The sequence below is a fragment of the Bombyx mori genome, chromosome 13 (assembly GCF_030269925.1).
Source record: "Bombyx mori chromosome 13, ASM3026992v2".
NCBI lineage: Eukaryota > Metazoa > Arthropoda > Insecta > Lepidoptera > Bombycidae > Bombyx > Bombyx mori.
This window is the reverse complement of record NC_085119.1, coordinates 17,445,939-17,465,875: the sequence shown is the minus strand read 5'-3', so window position 1 is coordinate 17,465,875 and position 19,937 is coordinate 17,445,939. Positions and strand designations below refer to the sequence as shown.

The following is a 19,937-nucleotide window of genomic DNA, read 5'->3' as shown; positions in this document are numbered from 1 at the left end:
GTATGTTATCACGCGACATTAAATAATACTAATTTATTGCGTGTACGTACCTACTGAACGTAACATTGACTTTAAAAAGGTCAGACGATTCTGAATCAACAATTGCTTGTAGTTGATCAAAGCACGGCACGTTGGCCGGTCACCGTCGACGCCCTCGACACGTCCTTACGGATCCATCAGATCCAATAACCTTTGCATCAGACGCCTTCAGCTCTAACACTAGGAGCAGGATTAGGGCCCCGGTAACCGTACTCGTCGAACTCGACAAAGAGTTCGCCGTGCAACCTAACCCATGAATCAGCTCGCTGAGTTTCTCGCCGGATCTTCTCAGCGGGTCGCGATTCCGATCCGGTAGTAGATTCATTCGCGAAGCAGCTACTCTTGAGCTGTTAGGTCTCCTTCGAAGGCGCTCGGGTAGCTGTTAGCAAATCCCACCCCTCCTGGCTGAGCCTTTGCTCGCCCACCTGTCCTGGTGAAACTGGAAAGGACTTCGGGCCACCAGTAATCCTTCAATCATAAAAAAAAAGAAGCACGGCACGCGACCACAGCCACCTCTATTGCTATTTTCCCTAATTTTACCGACGGCAGGACGACATTGCTAGATTCCGTCAGATTCAATCCGTTTTAGGCGTGAAGTTTTAAAAAACTCTCATCTGAATGGTATGATAGCTGAATCACTATATTCTTGAGACTTCATATCAAAACGGGTGGCTGCATTCACTATGTGATGTCTTTAGCTTTGGTGACCAAATAACACGAGGTGTACCACGCCCTAGTCTGTCAATACTTGCCACATTTATTTAAAAAATGATAAGATAACTCAACATTCGGGCTGGATTCATAATCATAAATAAACTCACATGAATACAAACATTAATTGCTTACTTATTTTTTCAGAGTTTCCAATGTTGTACCGTTATTAAAGTATAATTTTAAATTGTAATTGTTAATTAAACGGTTGCCTGGAAGAGATCGCTTTTAACGATAAGACTGCCTATTGTACAAATGTATCTGCTTGTTGACTCTTTTTTAATGTTAATTGTGTTTTGGTGTGCAATAAAGGGTATTTATTCTCTCTCTCTCTCTCTTTCTCTCTAATAGTTAGCATAATTAAAATGATCATAAACAAGCAACGCCGAGGCCCGAAACTGAATATTTCAATCATGATCGTTATCAGTCGCGCGTGCCGGGTCAGCTCTCACAAGGTCATGTGAACTCAAGGACAAGGCTCCAAAATAATAGAACCAAAATACTTATGTTTTCATACATTTTATACACGTATTACAGTTTGACCTGTATTTTTGTAATGTATTTTTTGATTCAATGTTAACGCTTTTAATGCCAAAACTGAGTTATATTTTTGACTAGCTGTACCCGCGAATCCGTCCGCGTGGAACTTAAAAAAACATTACTATGTTTTTTAATAATGTTAGAATTTTCCTAAAATAGAAGAAGCCTAAGTTACTCCTTATTACATCTGCCATCTGCCAGAGAAAGTCCCGTCAAAATCAGTTCAGCCATTCTTTTATTAAATTTTTTTATTGCTGAGATGGGTGGACGAGCTCACAGTCCACCTGGTTTTAAGTGGTTACTGGAGCATATAGACAACGGCTGCCCCACCCTTCAAGCCGAAACGCATTACTGCTTCACGGCAGAAATAGACATGGTGATGGTACCTACCCGTGCGGACTCACACGAGGTCCTACCACCAGTGATTACGCAAATTATAATTTTGCGGGTTTGATTTTCATTACACGATGTTATTCCTTCACCGTGGAAATCAATCGTGAACAATTGTTAAGTACGTATTTCATTCGAAAAATTGGTACCCGCCTGCGGGATTCGAGCACCGGTGCATCGCTAGGATACGAATGCACCGGACGTCTTATCCTTAAGGCCACGACGAATTGTACAATGGCTATTTTATATGATGGAGAGCTGATGCTCTGATTAATGTTAGGAAAGCATGACATCTTCAATGCTGACATTGCTGCCCTCATCATCAAGGTGGTCATTCATACTTGGTGAAGCACAAAGATAAACTTGTTTACTTTTAGCTGTTTTTTCGCTTCAAAAACTAAGGCTGACATAAGTAATGTAAAATACAAATTTGTTTTTTTTTATAGACGGTCCACCTTATGATGAGCAGTTACCGTCGCCATGGGCTTCAGCAATGCCAGCAGCAGAGCCAAGCCGCTGCCTACCGTTAAGTACTCTCCACAAGCCTCATTTGAAGAAGGACATGTCATAGCACTTAGGAAACACCGTGGAGGACAGGTCATTGCAAAGCTGGATGACAAAAAAGATATCTGGAAATGCACTGTAGTAAGCAGTAGCTCTAGGTAGTATTGAAGAAATCGACTCCGGTGGCGGGCAGTGTAATGGTAAAAACGAAATGATGGGATCATCTCAAATAATTCCTCGGAGCATTCCCCATGGAACACACAGTACAAAATACAGGGAGAAGCATAGTCCCTGCGCAAACCCAGATGTACCAAATTATCCATGATAGTGGGATTATTGAGAATCCGAACAACCCTCTTCTGTATGTACAGTATGTATAATTTGTTTTTACAATAATTAAATGGACGAACTCATGGCCAGCATGATACCAAGTGGTTGCTAGAGCCATAAGACATCACGTGAATTCAGCCACCCATATTTACATAAGAGGTCAAGGTTTCAAATGTATTGCACAGCAGCTGTTTCATAGGTACTACAAATAGGAATGCATGATTGCGCTGTGGCAGAAATAGCAAATTTGTACACCGACATCACTTCATACGAGTACACATTGCTTCTTATCTTTTAAGCCGCAATGACTTCAAAGATTCAAGAATATAAAAAAGACAAGCCTGCGAATTTTATTTCTCCAGTTCTATTCAGGGCTGTGGCTCATTTCAAAACTGGTAGAGTTTACTTTCAAAAAGTATACATGACATATAAATTAATGACATTTAAAATTTTTAACAAAAGATCCACAGAGACCCCAGTTGGTGCTGTCTATTTCAAAATAGTAAAATCTTAATTCTTGTATTCTGTATCAAATCAAGCTTAATATCTTCTATGTAATTTTCAAGAGCTTCTAACCCTCAATAATAACATGAAATTACTACATATTTTTTCAAAAATTATTGAATTTTTTTATAATAGGTACTCATACTTAAACAGCAAGACCAAGATTCAGAGAGCAACAGTACTTAAGGGCAGATACGGTAATACTAGTATCATGGTTAGTGTTAGAGATCAAGATCTTTAAGGATTCAAAGCCATCAGTGTAAAGTATGTATAGTTTAACTGTAACAATTTATCTCCGATTATCATGCACTTTTAGTAGGTAATTGGTTTTGAAAGCATCTGTTCGTAGACTAAGTAGAACGTGTCTGGTACTTACGCTGGTTCATTTTGAGCACCATGGCCCTATAGAACCTGGAGAAAGGCGCCATAATGTTGTGCTCCTGCAAGAAGCTCACCACGTACTCTCTCAAAGCTAACGCCATGTCGACACTGATGTAATAATATTATTCTTCACAGGGTTATACTAATACAAACTAAATTTGACACACATTATCACCGCTCCGTACAGTTCAAAAATATTTTTATTGAACGAAAATAGAGATTCTGTCATTGGATATTGTATGAGGACATCTTCAAAATATCGGGCACGGACGATATAATTTTTGGTTTTGGTTAAGGTTTTACAATTGTTACATTGAGCACCTAATGAAATTACTCAGTAAAGTTTTGAATACATGTTGTCATCACAAACAACAGCTACGTAAATCAACGAATCCGCGATCGATCTTTCCATTTTCGCCGCCTACTATAGTCAATAGTGATGTGCGCACTTGACATTTGTAACGAAGTTCGTCGTGAATCGATTTAAGCTATAAAAATTGAACAAAAAAAAACTGTTCATGAAACAGTATGTAACTCTACATAATATATTACTATTTGCTATATATTACATTACTGAATCTTGGTGTAAACAGATAAAAAAAACTATCTACAAAGATCGAGACGTGAAGTCTCGTGTCAATTGCATCTACACTATTACAGTTCTTGGTTTACAGAACTAAAACAAATCAACAGATTCGCACAAGTTGCTTAGGTTGTTTCTGAAACAAACTAAGCATAAGTTTGAATTAAGATTGACAGAAGATTTTAATCTACATTTAGTTTAGCACTAGATACGCCGTGAAATTGTTTGCCCATCCATTTCTCCAAATAATATTTACGCATATAATTTAACTAATGTAAAAGTAGCATTTGCTTGTTTAAAAGTCAGATAACTAATACTTTTTTTATGGCGTAAATCGCTGGGGAGAAATATTGGATTGAAATTTGATCTTGAAAGTTATGAAAAAGCATTAAGGTTTCATTTCACCTAAATCACGTGAATATTTTTTTTCATTACATATTTAGTTAGTCTCCCAAAATTTTGTATGTATGGCAACGACTTACAATACAGTCATAATACTCAACAGCGTTAAAATACTCGTTTAGACCCATCTTTTACTATGTTTTAATTAGGCAAGTGTGATTGAAGTTTAAAATAATTGAAAATAAAATAACAGTTTATAATTAGGTAACTTAAATGTGGTTTCTGTGTTTAATGAATTAAATTAAATTCGATTTGATTTGCTATTTTGGTTTCCAATTGCTGTTACAAACAATCGAATGATGATTTCCTTTCCCAACACTAAAACTCTTGGCAGGTAACGCCCTCTGGAGAATTTTTCCCCCAACTATTGACAATTTTTAATTTCAAATGGTAAATCTATTAAAATATAAGAACTCCACGAATCCTTTGGTGTGTATACACATGTCTATGTCCATGAACGAGGTACTTATTGCATTATTGCAAACACTACAAGTCATTTTGGATTTTGTTTCATTGGGATAGCTAGATAGATTAGCCCTGATTAATCTGGAGGACTTTCTAGTGTTTCCATCTTCACCAGGACGGGTCTGCGAACTGAACGACTGATATCTAAACTGAATAATGACATTCTAGTCTTGAAATGCTTTGAGGTTCAACTAGTGCTTAATTGAGACCTTGACCTTAAGATAGTTATAACATGGTGGTGGGCGATGTGCTCCTCGTTTGTCTGTCTGCCCACCATCATCAGATTTTTTAAAATAGGACACTTGGAAAGTGCCTTTCTTGTTTTCTACTGAATTAAAAAAATGCAACCTGGCTATCATATAGATACTGGGTCTATCAGTTTCAGTTCTACAGGACAAACTGAGATTTCTGTGATGATATGATGTTAATGCGGTCGAAACATTCTCCAATGATTTAATGACCTATGATTTACTGCTTTTTATCGGTATATGAAATCGTCGTGGCCTAAAGGATAAGACGTCCGGTGCAATCGTTGTTGCGATGCACCGGTGTTCGAATCCCGCAGACGGGTACCAATTTTTCTAATGAAATACGTACTTAACAAATGTTCACGATTGACTTCCACGATGAAGGAATAACATCGTGTAATAAAAGTCAAACCCGCAAAATTATAATTTGCGTAATCACTGGTGGTAGGACCTCTTGTGAGTCCGCACGGGTAGGTACCACCGCCCTGCCTATTTCTGCCGTGAAGCAGTAATGCGTTTCGGTTTGAAGGGTGGGGTAGCCGTTGTAACTATACTGAGACCTTAGAACTTATATCTCAAGATGGGTGGCGCATTTACGTTGTAGAGGTCTATGGGCTCCAGTAACCACTTAACACCAGGTGGGATGTGAGCTCGTTCACTCATCTAAGCAATAAAAAAAATAAAAAAACTTCGAAGTTGTTTTGACGCGGGAGTGATTTTACTTGATTCGGTCGAGTGTCAATAGGACAGAAGGATAGAAAGCAGAGCTCGAGTCCAGCCAGGAGGGGATTCGTCGAAGTCTCAATAATTGTGTTGTTATAGCGGCTGGTACCGCCCTGTCTACTTCTGCCGCGAAGGGTGGAACAGCTGTACACTGAGGCTGAGATCTCATGTCTCAAGGTGGATAGGCACGCATGGACTCCGCCCAGCACTTAAGGTTGCTGAGAACTCGTTCTTCCGTCTGTGCAAAAAAAGCAGCCGTGGGGTTTTTTCCTACCTAATTACCAGTAACCGTAAGGTACTATTCTGTTTTTTTTCGAACTGGTAGGCGAGCTCGCGGGCTCAACCCGGGATGACTTGCTAACCCTAGCCGCCGGAATCGCAACCCACTGAGAAGATTTGAGCTGAGAAACTCAGTGCGTTGTGCCTGTGGGACTGTGCGAGATCATAATACCTCCATATCGTCAGCATTTTTTTTAAATAAATTTTTTCTTCTTCTTATCAGCCCACAGACGTCCACTGCTGGATATAGGCATCCCCCAAGCCTCACCACAAAGATCGGTCCGGCGCTGCCTGCACCCAGCGGATTCCCGCGAACCTTAATCGGTCGTCGGTCCATCTTGTGGGAGGTCTACCCACGCTACGTCTCCCGGTACGCGGTAGCCTCTCAAGAACTTTCTGGCTCCAACGGACATACGTTTTACGAGCAATGTGTCCTGCCCACTGCCACTTCAACGTCGCAATCCTTTGGACTATGTCGGTTACTATGGTTTTCCTGCGAATCTCCTCATTTCTGATTTGATCTCGTAGGGAAACTCTGAGCATAGCCCTCTTCATTGCTCTTTCGGTGACCTTTAGCCTTCTTATAAGACTCATTGTTTATATCTTATTTTCTAAAAAAAAATTAAAAAAAAAAAAAAAGTTTTTTCCTAAAAATAGTTCCATTTCGGAATGGAAACGTGTCCCTAGACAATTTAGAGGTCCATTCTACCTGTTCCCTGAACAAATAAGCGAACCGTCTAATTAGAGCTTCAATTAAACTCTATTTTCCCTTTGACATTCAAGTTCGGGTTCGATGTTATTTGTTGACTTGTGAAATTTAGACTTACGGGACATTTACATAAGGACAACAGCGATTTCACGTCAATTTCGTGATATTAATGATCTTTGTTTATAGAACACAATATGAATGTAGTATTTAAGTACATACATACGACAGAAATTCATTCCTAGTTTCCAGTACACAATAAACATTTAATTTAATTCTGAGGAATCGGTTTACGGATATCCGGTCGAGGGAGACCAAACTGGGTTGTGTCAGACTCCGGCGCCTCCAGAGAAAAAGAGGGAGAAAAGGAAAATCGAGGTCCTCCTCCTCTTCCTCCAATTCTTCCCAGGAGACTACGCCTTGAAAAAGCGCGCGAGGCACCTGCCCCGCAGAACCGACTACCGACTATACCCCATCAAGTTCCACCACACCAGCTAGACGAAACTTACAGTACCACATGAGTACACAATAAACCTTAAACTTAGCTATAGAATAAATAAAAACATATTTCCGAAGTGCTATGCGTTACCATGAAAACTAAACATATAATATCATAGAAAATATAAAGATTGGATTAGATGGTATAGTCATTCAGGTTTTATAAAGTACTAGGTACTAATTTTAGCGCGTTTGAGAAAACAGATCAGAGTGGATTTTTTGCGCGAGACGATGCTAGGCGCGCTAGTGCGGCATTTAATTATTATATTGCAAACATTTCAGACCATGTTGTTAGTATTTTTATACGCTGAAATAATATATCTATAATACTGTCTTCTGCGAATGTGGAGTCGGTGAGTAATTCAATTACGCCAAAGAAGTTCTAGCTTCTTATATGCGTTTATTTATACATCTTTTTAAAATATCTATACCTAAAGTATAGAGCATTGTGACTAACATATGATATTAAAATATACATGCATATTGCATTATTATGGAACTATGTATACAGATGCTCAAATCCTACGACAGATACATTCCATATTTTGAATAAATACGCAAATACCTATGAGCTACGGGTTCACGAATAACATCGACGAAGCCATCATAGGGTCCAGTTTGAAGCGTAGAAGTTGTATTTTTGTACATTAAGCCTCGAATTGCGACAGTGTTAAAGTTTTCTTTTTTTTATTGCTTAGATGGGTGGACGAGCTCACAGCCCGCCTGGTGTTAAGTGGTATAATTAAAATTATATAAGTAATGATAGCTCCTGTCCCAAAAATTATACAAAGAGATATGTGGTTACTAATGAGATTGAGAATCCGTAATTACATTACGCTTTGAACTTACGCTAATTATACTTATTATAATACGTAGTACCTACCTACATACGAGGGTGTTAAAATTTCTACCTCATTTGTCACAGGCTGGTTGAATTTTCGTTTTCATGTTAATCTGCAGCAGCCATTTACATAGAAGGTGAGTGTGAGCTCACCTAGCCACTTAGAGCAATAAGAAATAACGCAAAATGCACATAAGTAAAAAAAAAACCATACCTAGTTGTATCTTCGATATCTAGTGAAGTGTTCACAGCTCTCTCCAATGACCGCTGAGCAGAAGTCCCAAGTTGTTCGACACATTTTAGATCCAGATAAGGTTTAAGTAAACACGGAAGTTTCTATCTTCGGTCACGTTCTCACGGGAATATTATCGCGATAAAATATTCCTTCACAAATCTCTGATATATTTCGTTTGTTAACTTGGCTTTTACTTTTTTCTATTTAATCGATTTAAATGATGTAAATATGAAAATTAGACACTGTTAGTCAAAGTTTATAGCTATACAATAATAATAAAAACAACGATTTTAGTTGATTTTGAAGATATCATAAAAAGGAATTATCAAAAAAAATTAAACTCGTGAAAAAAAAGGTATTCCAGACACACATGTAGACACCTCGTTTAGGAATTTTTCTTGAAAATTTGATGTATATTTTCTTGTTTTCTTGAAAATTTTACGTTATTTTCATATTTTTTCGGACGGTCCCTTATCGACTGGAGGTATTGCACTGGATGTACAAGAAAACAGAATCTATGATTTGCGCATTTGACGACAGTCAGGATGGCCGAGCGGTCTAAGGCGCTGCGTTCAGGTCGCAGTCCACTTCTGTGGGCGTGGGTTCGAATCCCACTTCTGACAGTTTCTTTTACTATTTTGTTACAAATCTTACATGAATTAAAGAACTCTAAAGAAAGCTCTGCGTTGGTAAGCGCATCTCCTGAGCAGTGCGGAATTGGCTTCTCTATATTATTGAATTTTATTAATAATTCGAGAAACTTTTTAAGGAAGTATGGAAAAAGATGAGATATTTCGCAATATACCTCAAATACTGAAATTTAGACAGGCAACTACGTGTGCCGGGTCGGTCGGCTAGTAAAAACAAATTATTTTAGCAATTTAGAGTGGTGATTTGTGAAGGGTGATTGACAAGATTTGAATGAGAACCGAAGACTAGGCTCAGTGGCCTAAATTGGCAGGGGCCTATGTCCTGGACGACTTTGGACTCATAATGACAATGATGTTTTAAAAAAGGGTATAAAATGTTATAAAGCTCCGTAAATAAGTATTTTCAGGACACTTGATACGTTTTTAAGCTTTACCCAAAATGTACAGTCAGTTCTTTATTAGTTTTGCCTATCATTTGAATCGAAGCTGACATTTTCTACGAACGAGCTAAATATTGAACTGAATTCTACTTCCAAAGGCTGACGATATGGTGTCAGTAAGTATTGTGGCTCTTATAATTATGTTTTCTTAAACAGAAACTGTCAGCTCTTAAAAACCAGTGTATTTTTAAATTTGCATTTCACACTCAAGAAAAATTCTAAAAGAAGCCCAACTCTCTCGGTGACCACTTTACGCCAGGTGGGACGTAAGCTCGTTACCGCCTTATACAATTAAAACATCACTCTATTGAGTCATCACCCTTCATTGTTACGCGTGATGTTCAATTATCATCGACACATGAAAAACGTGGTGGCGGTTGGAGACCGGCTCCGTACCTACTGCTTGTGTTTGCTTCAAACAAGCGCTCGCGGAAGACAACTGATGGATAATAATCGCATAAAACTCGAGATATAACTATCCAATCCATGGTTACGAGCAGTAATGATAGAACTGGAGACAGTATTAGGTGCTAGTACTCACCGAGCCTCCGAAAACTCGACGTCGACACACTCGCAGGAATATCCAACATCATTCACAAAGCTGTGAAATAGTAATCTATAATGTGTGCAACGTAGAATAGAAGGCACGTAGCGATGTACATGAACACTAGGATCTGAACGAGCATGGTGACTTCTGACGCTCCGGAGGAAGACTGCCGACGAAGGTTAAGAAGCCATATACCTGCTGATTATACAACCCGACGTTGTGTAAGTGTTGTTATATTGACGCGTTTCCATGTAAAGGTGTAGGTACATTGTTTTATTTGGACATTTTGTAAAATTAATTTACTTTGCGTTTCCGAAGATTAGTTTATTTATCACTAACTGGCCCGGCAGACTTCGTAGTATCTCAATCGATAAATAAAAAACCTAAACTTTTGTATAAAAAAAAAACTTAAAACAAACAAAAGGAATCCGTCCGACGGCGACACATCAAGGGAAAAACAAAATTGTGATTTCTATTTAATTCCGAGCATTTTCATATTTATCTACCTTTTAAACCTTCTCTGGACTTCCACAAAAAAATTCAAGATCAAAATTAGCCAAATCGGTCCAGCCGTTCTCGAGTTTTAGCGAGACCAACGAACAGCAATTCATTTTTATATATATAGAAGAAGAAGATAGAAGAAGATTTTATTTTACGATAGCCGTATTACATGACAATTGTGACTTCGAACTCATGTCTCGAGGCCCTGGTGCACTAGTATACTCATCTACCCGTGCGTACGACACAAAAAAGAAAACAATGTAACTTTGAACGATGAGACCTCAAATGAATTCGCCGAATCGAGTACTTCCTTGTTGGCTACGAAACTTGAAGTCATCAAGGATTATTTATTCAAAGATGAAGGAAGCCGTTAAGTCGATGAAATCCTTAGGTTTTTGTGGAGATTTACTGGTACTTGTTTTGTTGACTGTCGTCGAAAACAAACGAGTCTACAGCCCGTATATATGACCGTAATTTATATTTATTACATTGGCGAACGAACTCACGGCTCGCTGGGTGTTAAGTGGTTGCCTGAGCCCTTAGATATCAAAATGTGAATGCTTGACACTAGACTATACTTACTACTCTGTCAAGAAAGTACCGGGAAAAGATCAATATCACACAAAATGTTGCTTATTCATCCAATTTTATTTTATCACCTTCAAAGTATCCTCCTTCAGAAATGATACATTTACGCTAACGAATATTCCAATCGTCAAAACATCCAGCGCTTTTTCCGGAAGTGAGTTCAGTTCTCGCCGCAAATTCACCTTTATATTTTCTACCGAATGAAAATTGACTGACAGACTCGGTGGCGCACTAATTACCGCCCCTGTTGCGCCGAGGTTCGTGGTTTCGATTCCCATATCAGTAAACATTGTGTGATGTGAAAAGGTTTGTTTGCTCTTTGTCTGGGTGTTTATTATATAAACATGTATATATTTAAACGTATATGTTTGTCAGTCTCTGATACTTCTAGCACGGGGAATGCTAAATTTGTCCGGTCGACCATGCGTGATTTGTTCCCAGTTGATTAAAAAAAAAAACGATTGCCACTAAGTGGTAAAAAAGGAAAAAGTCGGTTGGTGTCATATCTGATGAGTAGGGTTGCTCGATGGTACTTGGCGGGTTTTTGGTCAAAAATTCGTTTGCAATTATCGCCTTGGGTAAAGGCACATTATCGTGGTGTAAAATCCAAGAATTTTCTTTCCACATATCTGGCCTTTTCGTTGAATTGGCTCTCTTAAGCGCGTATAACGCTCAAATAATTCTTTATTTACCAGATGAAACTCAAACTCTGCGCCAAACTAGAGTTAACAAACAAATAGTTGTGCCAATCTAACAAAAAAAAAAAGAGTTTCGAACCATAAACAAATCATCCATTCCCAACACTTTATTGACTGAATGTGTACCCGCAATGTATAATTCTTGCGAGTTCATACTTGATCACACGACATAATTGCTTCATTGTGAAAGTCGAGGTACGAGATGAGAGTAGGTATACCGGACGTACTTTATCCGGAAATCCTTTGGGCCACAACGACTTCACTTTTGAAGTTAAGCCTACACATAAGATGCTCAGACAAAGCGCTTTTTTTATATTTAATGGATATGAGTTAATGTCAGACAAGTGTACCTATCTACTTACTGTGTCGAAATGTCAATTATATTGTTTTATTGCACCTAAAGCACCCCTTAAGCCGAAAAATTTGACTTCTCTTAAGCTGATCGGTACTCAAATCTGCGGGCTCACAAAGCTTCATAAAGTCATTTTCTTACGATTTTTGGTTAATATATACCTTTTTTTTTTTAACGCTGGGGAATCCATTTACGGATACCCGGTCCGGGGGGGTAACGAACCGGGTTATGCCGGACTCCGGCGCCTCCTGAGAGGAAGAGGGGGACGAGAAGGTCCTCCACCTCCCCGAATTCCTCGCAAGAGACTACGCCTTGAAAAAGGCGCGCGAAGCACTTGCCCCGCAGAACGACTACCGACTAAACCCCCATCGAGCTCCACCACACCGGCTACACCAGACCTACGGTACCGCAGTGCGCGCCGAAAGTCCGCCTTCGCCAAGCTATGCCTATGACTTAATTACAACTATAATATTGTCACAGTTATAAAAAAACGTGAGATTTAAATTAAATTGAAAAGTATTTTTAATTATGTCTGCGACTCTCGGACTCCGAAGAAAATACTATGCTCTATTAAGATTTTTAAATTAAATTTGTATATCAAATTCTGTTGTTAGAATTAGCGAATTAAAATGACATCATTTATTTACCGCCGATTAATTATGCGAGGGGCGTGTGGCGGGAGCCCGCCGCTTTGTGTTTAAGTATTTTTAAAATAGACGTTATGCTTTTTCATAATTTCTATTCTATTACTAGAAGAGCTTATTTTTTCTATATTCAGTCGATGTTCTTCGATATCGGTTTTAATATCAATTTTCTTTGTTAACTGAGTTGGTACATTATTCATTTGAAAGATTTATTTATCTTTAATCTTTCTATCTATATATATATATATAAATGAATTGCTGTTCGTTAGTGTTGCTAAAACTCGAGAACGGTTGGACCGATTTGGCTAATTTTGGTCTTGAATTATTCGTGGAAGTCCAGAGAAGGTTTAAAAGGTGAATAAATATGATAATGCTCGGAATTAAATAAAAATAACAATTTTGTTTTTCCTTTGATGTGTTCCCTGTCGGACGGATTCCTTTTGTTTGTTTCAAGTTTATTTTATACAAATGTTTAGGTCTTTTATTTATCGATTGAAGCACTACGAAGTCTGCCGGGTCAGCTAGTTACAAATGATTTCTGATAGCACGTCAAACATAGTATATAATTATACACACAGTTACACAGATAGGAATAGGAAGGTCAGCACTATCAGTCGCCAGTCAAAATTCATAAAGGGCATATGTGAAAAAAAATTCCTGAATTGAAGAGCGGAGCCGTACAGTAGACAAGTAAATACTCGACGAGGCCCACTAGTGAAAGGTAAGGTATTGTTATTATAAACGGATTATCCGTACGTATAATGCTAGCACTTCAGCTGGCGTACAAATATTAATTTTATTACGTTGAAGCAAAATCAACCGAATCCCGATAGCAATTAAGCTATCTTTGCATCATACCGAACATGGTGGAAACTTTTCTGGAAATAAAGAGCTGGTAGTACTGGGAGTTCGATTTCGATTCGATAATTATTTTTTTTTGTAATTGAGTTATTACTGGTGGCCTTTCCAGTTTCACCAGGACAGGTGGGCGAGCAAAAGCTCAGCCAGGAGGGGTGGGATTTGCTAACAGCTGCCCGAGCGCCTCCGAAGGAGACCTAACAACTCAAGAGCAACTGCTTCGCGAATGAATCTACCACCGGATCGGAATCGCGACTCGCTGAGAAGATCCGGCGAGATACTCAGCGAGCTGATGCATGGGTTAGGTTGCACGTCGATCTCTTTATCGAGTTCGGTAAATACGGTTACCGGGGTCCCTAAGCCTGCTCCTAGTGTGAGAGCTGAAGGCGTCGATTCGATAACAAATATCGCTATCGACTAAAAATATCCACGGCTTTGCATTGCACGTAATGTAATGTAATTGGGATCAGCTGACGCGCGAGGTGCATATTCTCGTGTGACGCGGGGGGGCGGCCGTCAGCTGCCCCTCGCTATACGGTTCGAGAATAACACTGACAGACTACATTGACAGGTACTCATGCTGAACATGGAAAATGAGCATTGTTTTCTGCTCACGGTGCGGTATTAATGAATGAATGAACGAATGAATTAATGAATGAATTATTTTATTTCAGACAACAACAACATACTTAAAATTACCAATTGAATACATTTAAAATATTCCATTCAACTGATACTTATTATACTTCGAACCAACCATTATTATTATTATTATTTAGTCCGCAAGTGAACTATGGTACAATGGTTCAAGTACCGACAGTCATAGCGGTCTGTTAATGCCTAATGTATTCCCTTATTAACTTTTCATAAAACCATTCATTTTACGTTGTCTACGAGTTCTAGAACACCTAAGGCCTGGTGAACCAAGAACTTGTCAGGGCATTTACTGCAATGATTAATAACTTACTGTTTCTGTTCGCATCCAGCACTGCAGTCTCTGGTGCGGGCGGTGGATCAGCTATCTGGTGCAGCGGCAGCTCCACAGCCTCATGAGACCCTCCCGGCCACGCCATATCATCACTAGTCACTGTACTAACACTATAAATGCACTACGATATGTGTTTCAGACTTTTCAATACGTTTGAACACTGTTTTGATATGTTGATTAAAGAGTCTATAAGTTTGAAATAAATTGAGAATGAGAATTTTTTCGTTATTGCATTTGTGTACGTATCCGCTATCTTTCACGTATCTGTTATCTTTCTAAGGTGTCAATGCGACTCATGCGAGCTTATTGGTTTAATGTTGCATTTATTGATTTTGTTGAGTCGAATATAAAGTTATAATTCCTATTGTACGTCCATGTGACCACCGAAACTATAGCATTTGAAACATTGGAACACGTAATGATAATAAACGCAATGTTATAAATGCGAAGTGCTTTTATCGAGATGAGTGCTATTGATTGAAGTAAATAGGTAGATGAGCTGACTGCCTTCTTGAATTACCCTCTAGAGCCTCCCTTGCCCGAATTCTTGGGAATTGGTAACCGCTCAAATCATCAAGTATCCAAATATCCCATTAAAGTCGTTTCTCGTGTAGATCAGTATCTGTCGTATTTTGCTTGTAATTGCTTCCTAGTTTATTCACTCATTCATTTATTTATTTACAACTCGATAATGTAATGTTTGCTTTAAATGGGACGCAGAAATTTTTTTTGTAGTCTAAGAATGCCTAACCCAAGTTTGAAAACTCTTCTATATATCTGTTGCTGGGTAATCGAAGGTTCCGGTTTGAAAGACAGCGTAGCCGTTATTTTAAGGATGTTGGGACTTTTGGGCCTCTTGTCCCAAAATAGGCATCATTCACTTCCTGGTATTTAAGGGATACGGTACGCTACGGGTAGCTACGTAAGACCAGGTGAGCTTTGATTTGTGCCTTGGTGTCCAAAACGATCATTTACCCAGTGACAGATTTTGGCTTGATGCCGCCCTAGGCCCTGCTTATCACGGCTCCCTTAATGTTAATATAAATTTTATTACTTTTGATCCAATATTTTTATTTAAAATTTAAAATAATCTGAACTCATTTTCAAAGGAGACTGTGTTTAATATTTTTCGTCTCTGAAATTTTGGCATTTTAAAAATGTTCCGTGCCTTAAGCATGCCGCCCTAAGCTCAGGCCTCACGGGCCTATACATAAATCTATCACTGCATCTACCACCATTTACTTTTCAACGTCTTTCCCGATGGTGAATTGGAGATCATGAATGTTAGTCTGCTATGTTAGTGTGTGTAGTAGTTGGTAATGCAAACGCAAGTAATAATGGACCGTACAAACATATTTGACGTACTGAAAACATACACAGAACCGGAGAGCATCAAGCCTCGAGCGCAACATGTGCCTGTACATACGCACATACATCATATCTAAAACCCAACCCCCGAGGGCACAGCATCGGTCGTCCTATTTGGGTCACTTATTGTGTTTCCCGAGCTTGCACCGCCCGGCCTTGATCATCTTAAATAACATTTAATTAACAAAATTATCAAGACTGATACGTTTTTTATTGATTTTAATTATATTTTTTCGTACTAAGGTGTGGTGATCTTGCGGCACACCTGGGGTTAAATGGTTTTCAGGACTCATCGGCAACATAACGTCAATAACGATTGAAATAAATCGTCAAAGCCTCTATCCTACTCTATAAAGCTTCATTTTATAGCACGATGATGTCTTTCATCACGGAAATATTTTCGGGCCACGTATTAAATACGTATTCCTTAGACAAATTTACTCGGAATTAAACTACCCGCATACATAGGCGGTTCACTCGATACGACCGCACCGGGCGTCTTATCATTTGAGCCACGACGAAGTTTGATACTGAAATTGTGCTCCAAAGGCACCAAAAGTCCTATTGAGTAATTAACAGGAAGTGTATCTTAACTTAAACTTCTTAAAACAACAGCCAATAAAAAAAAACTATAATAATCTCGTATAGGGTTAATAGGCCATAGTATTGTGACCATAATCTATTGAAACAATCGGGTCAATTACCTAAAATGAACAAATGCAGGATCTTCGCTTGATTTAATTCAGTTTATTACAAAAGAACAATGTAAAGTAATTCTTACATTATTTATATTTTAACTTGACTTGTCTAACAAAAGTCTTAGTATCATAAAATTCAGTATTTACCGCCATTTCTTAATAGAAGCTAAAGGATTACTTACGCAATAAATCGGCTACAGCTCGAGAGCTGGAGCTATTGATTATTTAAAGTTATAATCTTAGTGGCCGTTAGCATCATTAGAACTCATTCTAGAATTTAGCAGCCAAACGTGTCTTTTATTATCTATTCCGGGCTGACGAGCTTAAGGCTCACCTGGTGTTAAGTAGTAATTAGAGTTGAAAATGTGACAACACGAGCTCACGTTGAGATAAGGCACAAGGCAACTGTGTTGAGTAACGGCTTTTCAAGCCGGAACGCTTGACAGTTTCGTGGCAGGAAAGGCAAGGCGGTGGTATCGGTCCGTCCGAAACATGTCCCATTACCGTGTGGTATCGAAATTTTACTTACGATTTATAGTTGGATTAAAGAAAATCTAGCAGTTTTGATGATGATGATGAAAGTAAATGGCATTGTGTGTGTTTCCTACGGACTTCATTCACGCACTTTTCGATCAACATAGATGGACCGACGAACTTCATGATCGACCTGATTTTACCAGTTACCGGACTACAGACACAGACAGACAGACCCCACACATAGATACAGCTGCGCACTCGACGTGCCTTCAAACCGGAAAACAGATTTTTTGGAAAATAATTGGCAACGGAAATTTTATTCTGTAATATTCTGCTTGTTGCAAAATAATACCGAATTATAACGAGCTTATTTTTAGTAGAAACAAACATTTTAACAAAATACAATTGCCTAAGTGAGCTTTTGTAACGAACTTCGTTAATTAGTAGCGCGGAGCTTTCACGGTTCTATTGACGTCACAGGAGTTCGCCCTTAAAGTTCAAATGTCTTGTAGCTTGCATCAGAACCGGCGAAAGCGACTTACGACATCGTTGGTATTTATATAAATGAAACATTTTGTAACGAAGTTGGCGGTAGATTCGTGAGGATACACGAGCATACGCGTGTGTCTGATGTAAGCTTGTTGTAGCAAAATCCTCATCTATTTTCTCAACAATCTCATCCCTAATTTCCAACTTAGTCCTACCAGATGGGCACTTTGCAAGCCCACACGGATGGGTATCACCGCTCTGTAAATTTCCCTACGAAGCTGTCGTTGTATTCTTGATCTATGGTTTCCTATAACCTCAATGAGGGACCTCCGAGGTGAGGTTGTATACTAAATAAAATAATCACTTTCAGAAACTATTTCTCTTAAGTAAGGTTAGTAAGTTTCTTACGCTTTTACTGGTGGTAAGGTATCTTATAAGTCTGTGCGGGTGGGTACCACCACTCCGCCTATTTCTGTCGCGAAGCAGTAATGCGTTTCGGTTTTAATGGCGGAGCAAAAATTAGAACTCAAGCTTCAAGGTGGAACACGGCACTTACGTTATTGAAATACATCGCCTTCAGTAGCCACTTACCACCTAATACGCCGTGGGCTCGTTCACTCATTTAAGTAAAAAAATATTGAAATTTATTATGCTTTAAGACACCTTATCTTAATTGCGCCGTTGGCTGAAGGTTGCTGTCATAAAATATCACCAAGTCTCAGGCACGTCCGAACACTGTCGGGTAAATTACTCAGCACACATTGGTTTACATTTAATGCTGTAAGCGCTAACTTTTCAAAATTGAATGTATCTTCTAAAATTTAAGTAACGGTAGTGGTATGATATGGTATTTCTTGAAACGCATGATCGAAAACCTATCAGTTTCATTTAACAATTTAATTTAATTAGAGTTTCCAGAGAGTCGGAAGGGGGTGGAGGGAAGCTCTCGGCCTGCCATCGTCTCTATTGCAGATTCACCAAACATAAACTTAATAAAACGACAAGCAACTTCGGGTATTGATATTGTTTTTCGTCTATTATGGAATGGTATTTTAACATTTGGAACACTTTTCTTGCACCCCGCTGCGATAGTGAATACTTGTGTTTGTTTACGACATGTAGCGCGTCTGCCGTGTATATATACGTGTATATAATCAAAGGCGTCTGCACAGTGCACAGTATTAAACTACTACGCCAATGTTTGACGAGACCTTTAAATCGAGAAACCTTTAAACTGTATAAAATATGATTACAGTATTTTAGTTTTTCGTTTCTAGTTTAATATATTATATTTATTTTACAATTTTATTTTGCTCGACACTGTGGTTACGGTTCTACGAATATGAAAACCCTAAAGTATTCGTAACACGATTTTAATCAACGATGTATTAATCCAAATATATATCTCATCATAATTACCTGAGAAAACACAATATATAATACTCGTAAATTAGTATGAACAATTAAAAAGCATTTTAAACTAAATTTATCTAAATTTTCATTAAAAACGAATCAAATTTAGTTTAAAAATAAACACATTACACACTCGGAATCACAAAAAATCACAAAACAATTTGGGCACACGTTTGCATTTTTATCCGTACTAGAAATAACTGTGTTCTTCTTGTGGAGGCGGCTAACTTGTGACAGCTATTGATAAGAGCTGAATTGGAGATGGTCACGGATAGCCGCGATAAACGCGATAAGGCAGCCCACTGACGATCCGGGCTTATCAGTTGTAAAACTATAATTACCTAAATAAAAAAGTAAGGCAAGTGCGTTCCGAATTATGCATCAGGTTCTGTATGTGGGAAGAATGTTGGAGACAGTAATCAAAATACATTATAAATAACAAAATAATCCTAAAAAAGGTCGATTTCCAAACAGTATTTCTCTAAATTAATTACCATTTTTAAAAAAAATACCCAAAAAGTCTTATTCAAACGAATCATAATTGTTTATTTTACGTTTAATAAATTAACTACAATTATCACTACGACCGAGAGTCGAAAATATATGTATAGCATAGCATAATGATTACGACATACGAAGCAACAAGCGAATATTTACTATTTTAAAAGCTACGATTTCGTTAAAAACTACACTACGCTACGATTTCCTTTTCAGTGTGTCGCGGTTCCGATCCGGTGGTAGATTGTGGGAAGTACTGCTCTTGCTAGGGCTAGTGTTAGTAAATTCGTTAGGTTAGAGACCCGGGAGCTCACCTACCTAGTTACGTTTGCATAGCCTCTCGAGTTTA

The 19,937-nt window shown here is 38.5% G+C and overlaps 1 protein-coding gene and 1 non-coding gene across 3 annotated transcripts in view; one reads left to right on the top strand and one right to left on the bottom strand.

The window, feature by feature from the left end:
* Positions 1 to 19,937, bottom strand: part of LOC101746988 (probable phospholipid-transporting ATPase IA) — a 77,976-nt gene that overhangs the window by 34,440 nt on the left and 23,599 nt on the right. Inside the window, exon 1 of one of the 2 annotated variants that reach the window (XM_062671924.1) lies at positions 3,395 to 3,834. The exons of the other annotated variant lie outside the window; for it this stretch is intronic. Within the exon in view, the coding sequence (XP_062527908.1) occupies positions 3,395 to 3,500 (106 nt within the window). The 5' untranslated portion in view covers positions 3,501 to 3,834. Of the gene's footprint in view, positions 1 to 3,394; positions 3,835 to 19,937 lie in introns of those variants that run through there. 2 annotated transcript variants of the gene reach the window in all.
* On the top strand, positions 8,919 to 9,002 carry TRNAL-CAG (transfer RNA leucine (anticodon CAG)). The gene has a single exon. It is a non-coding gene; the product is annotated as a tRNA-Leu (tRNA).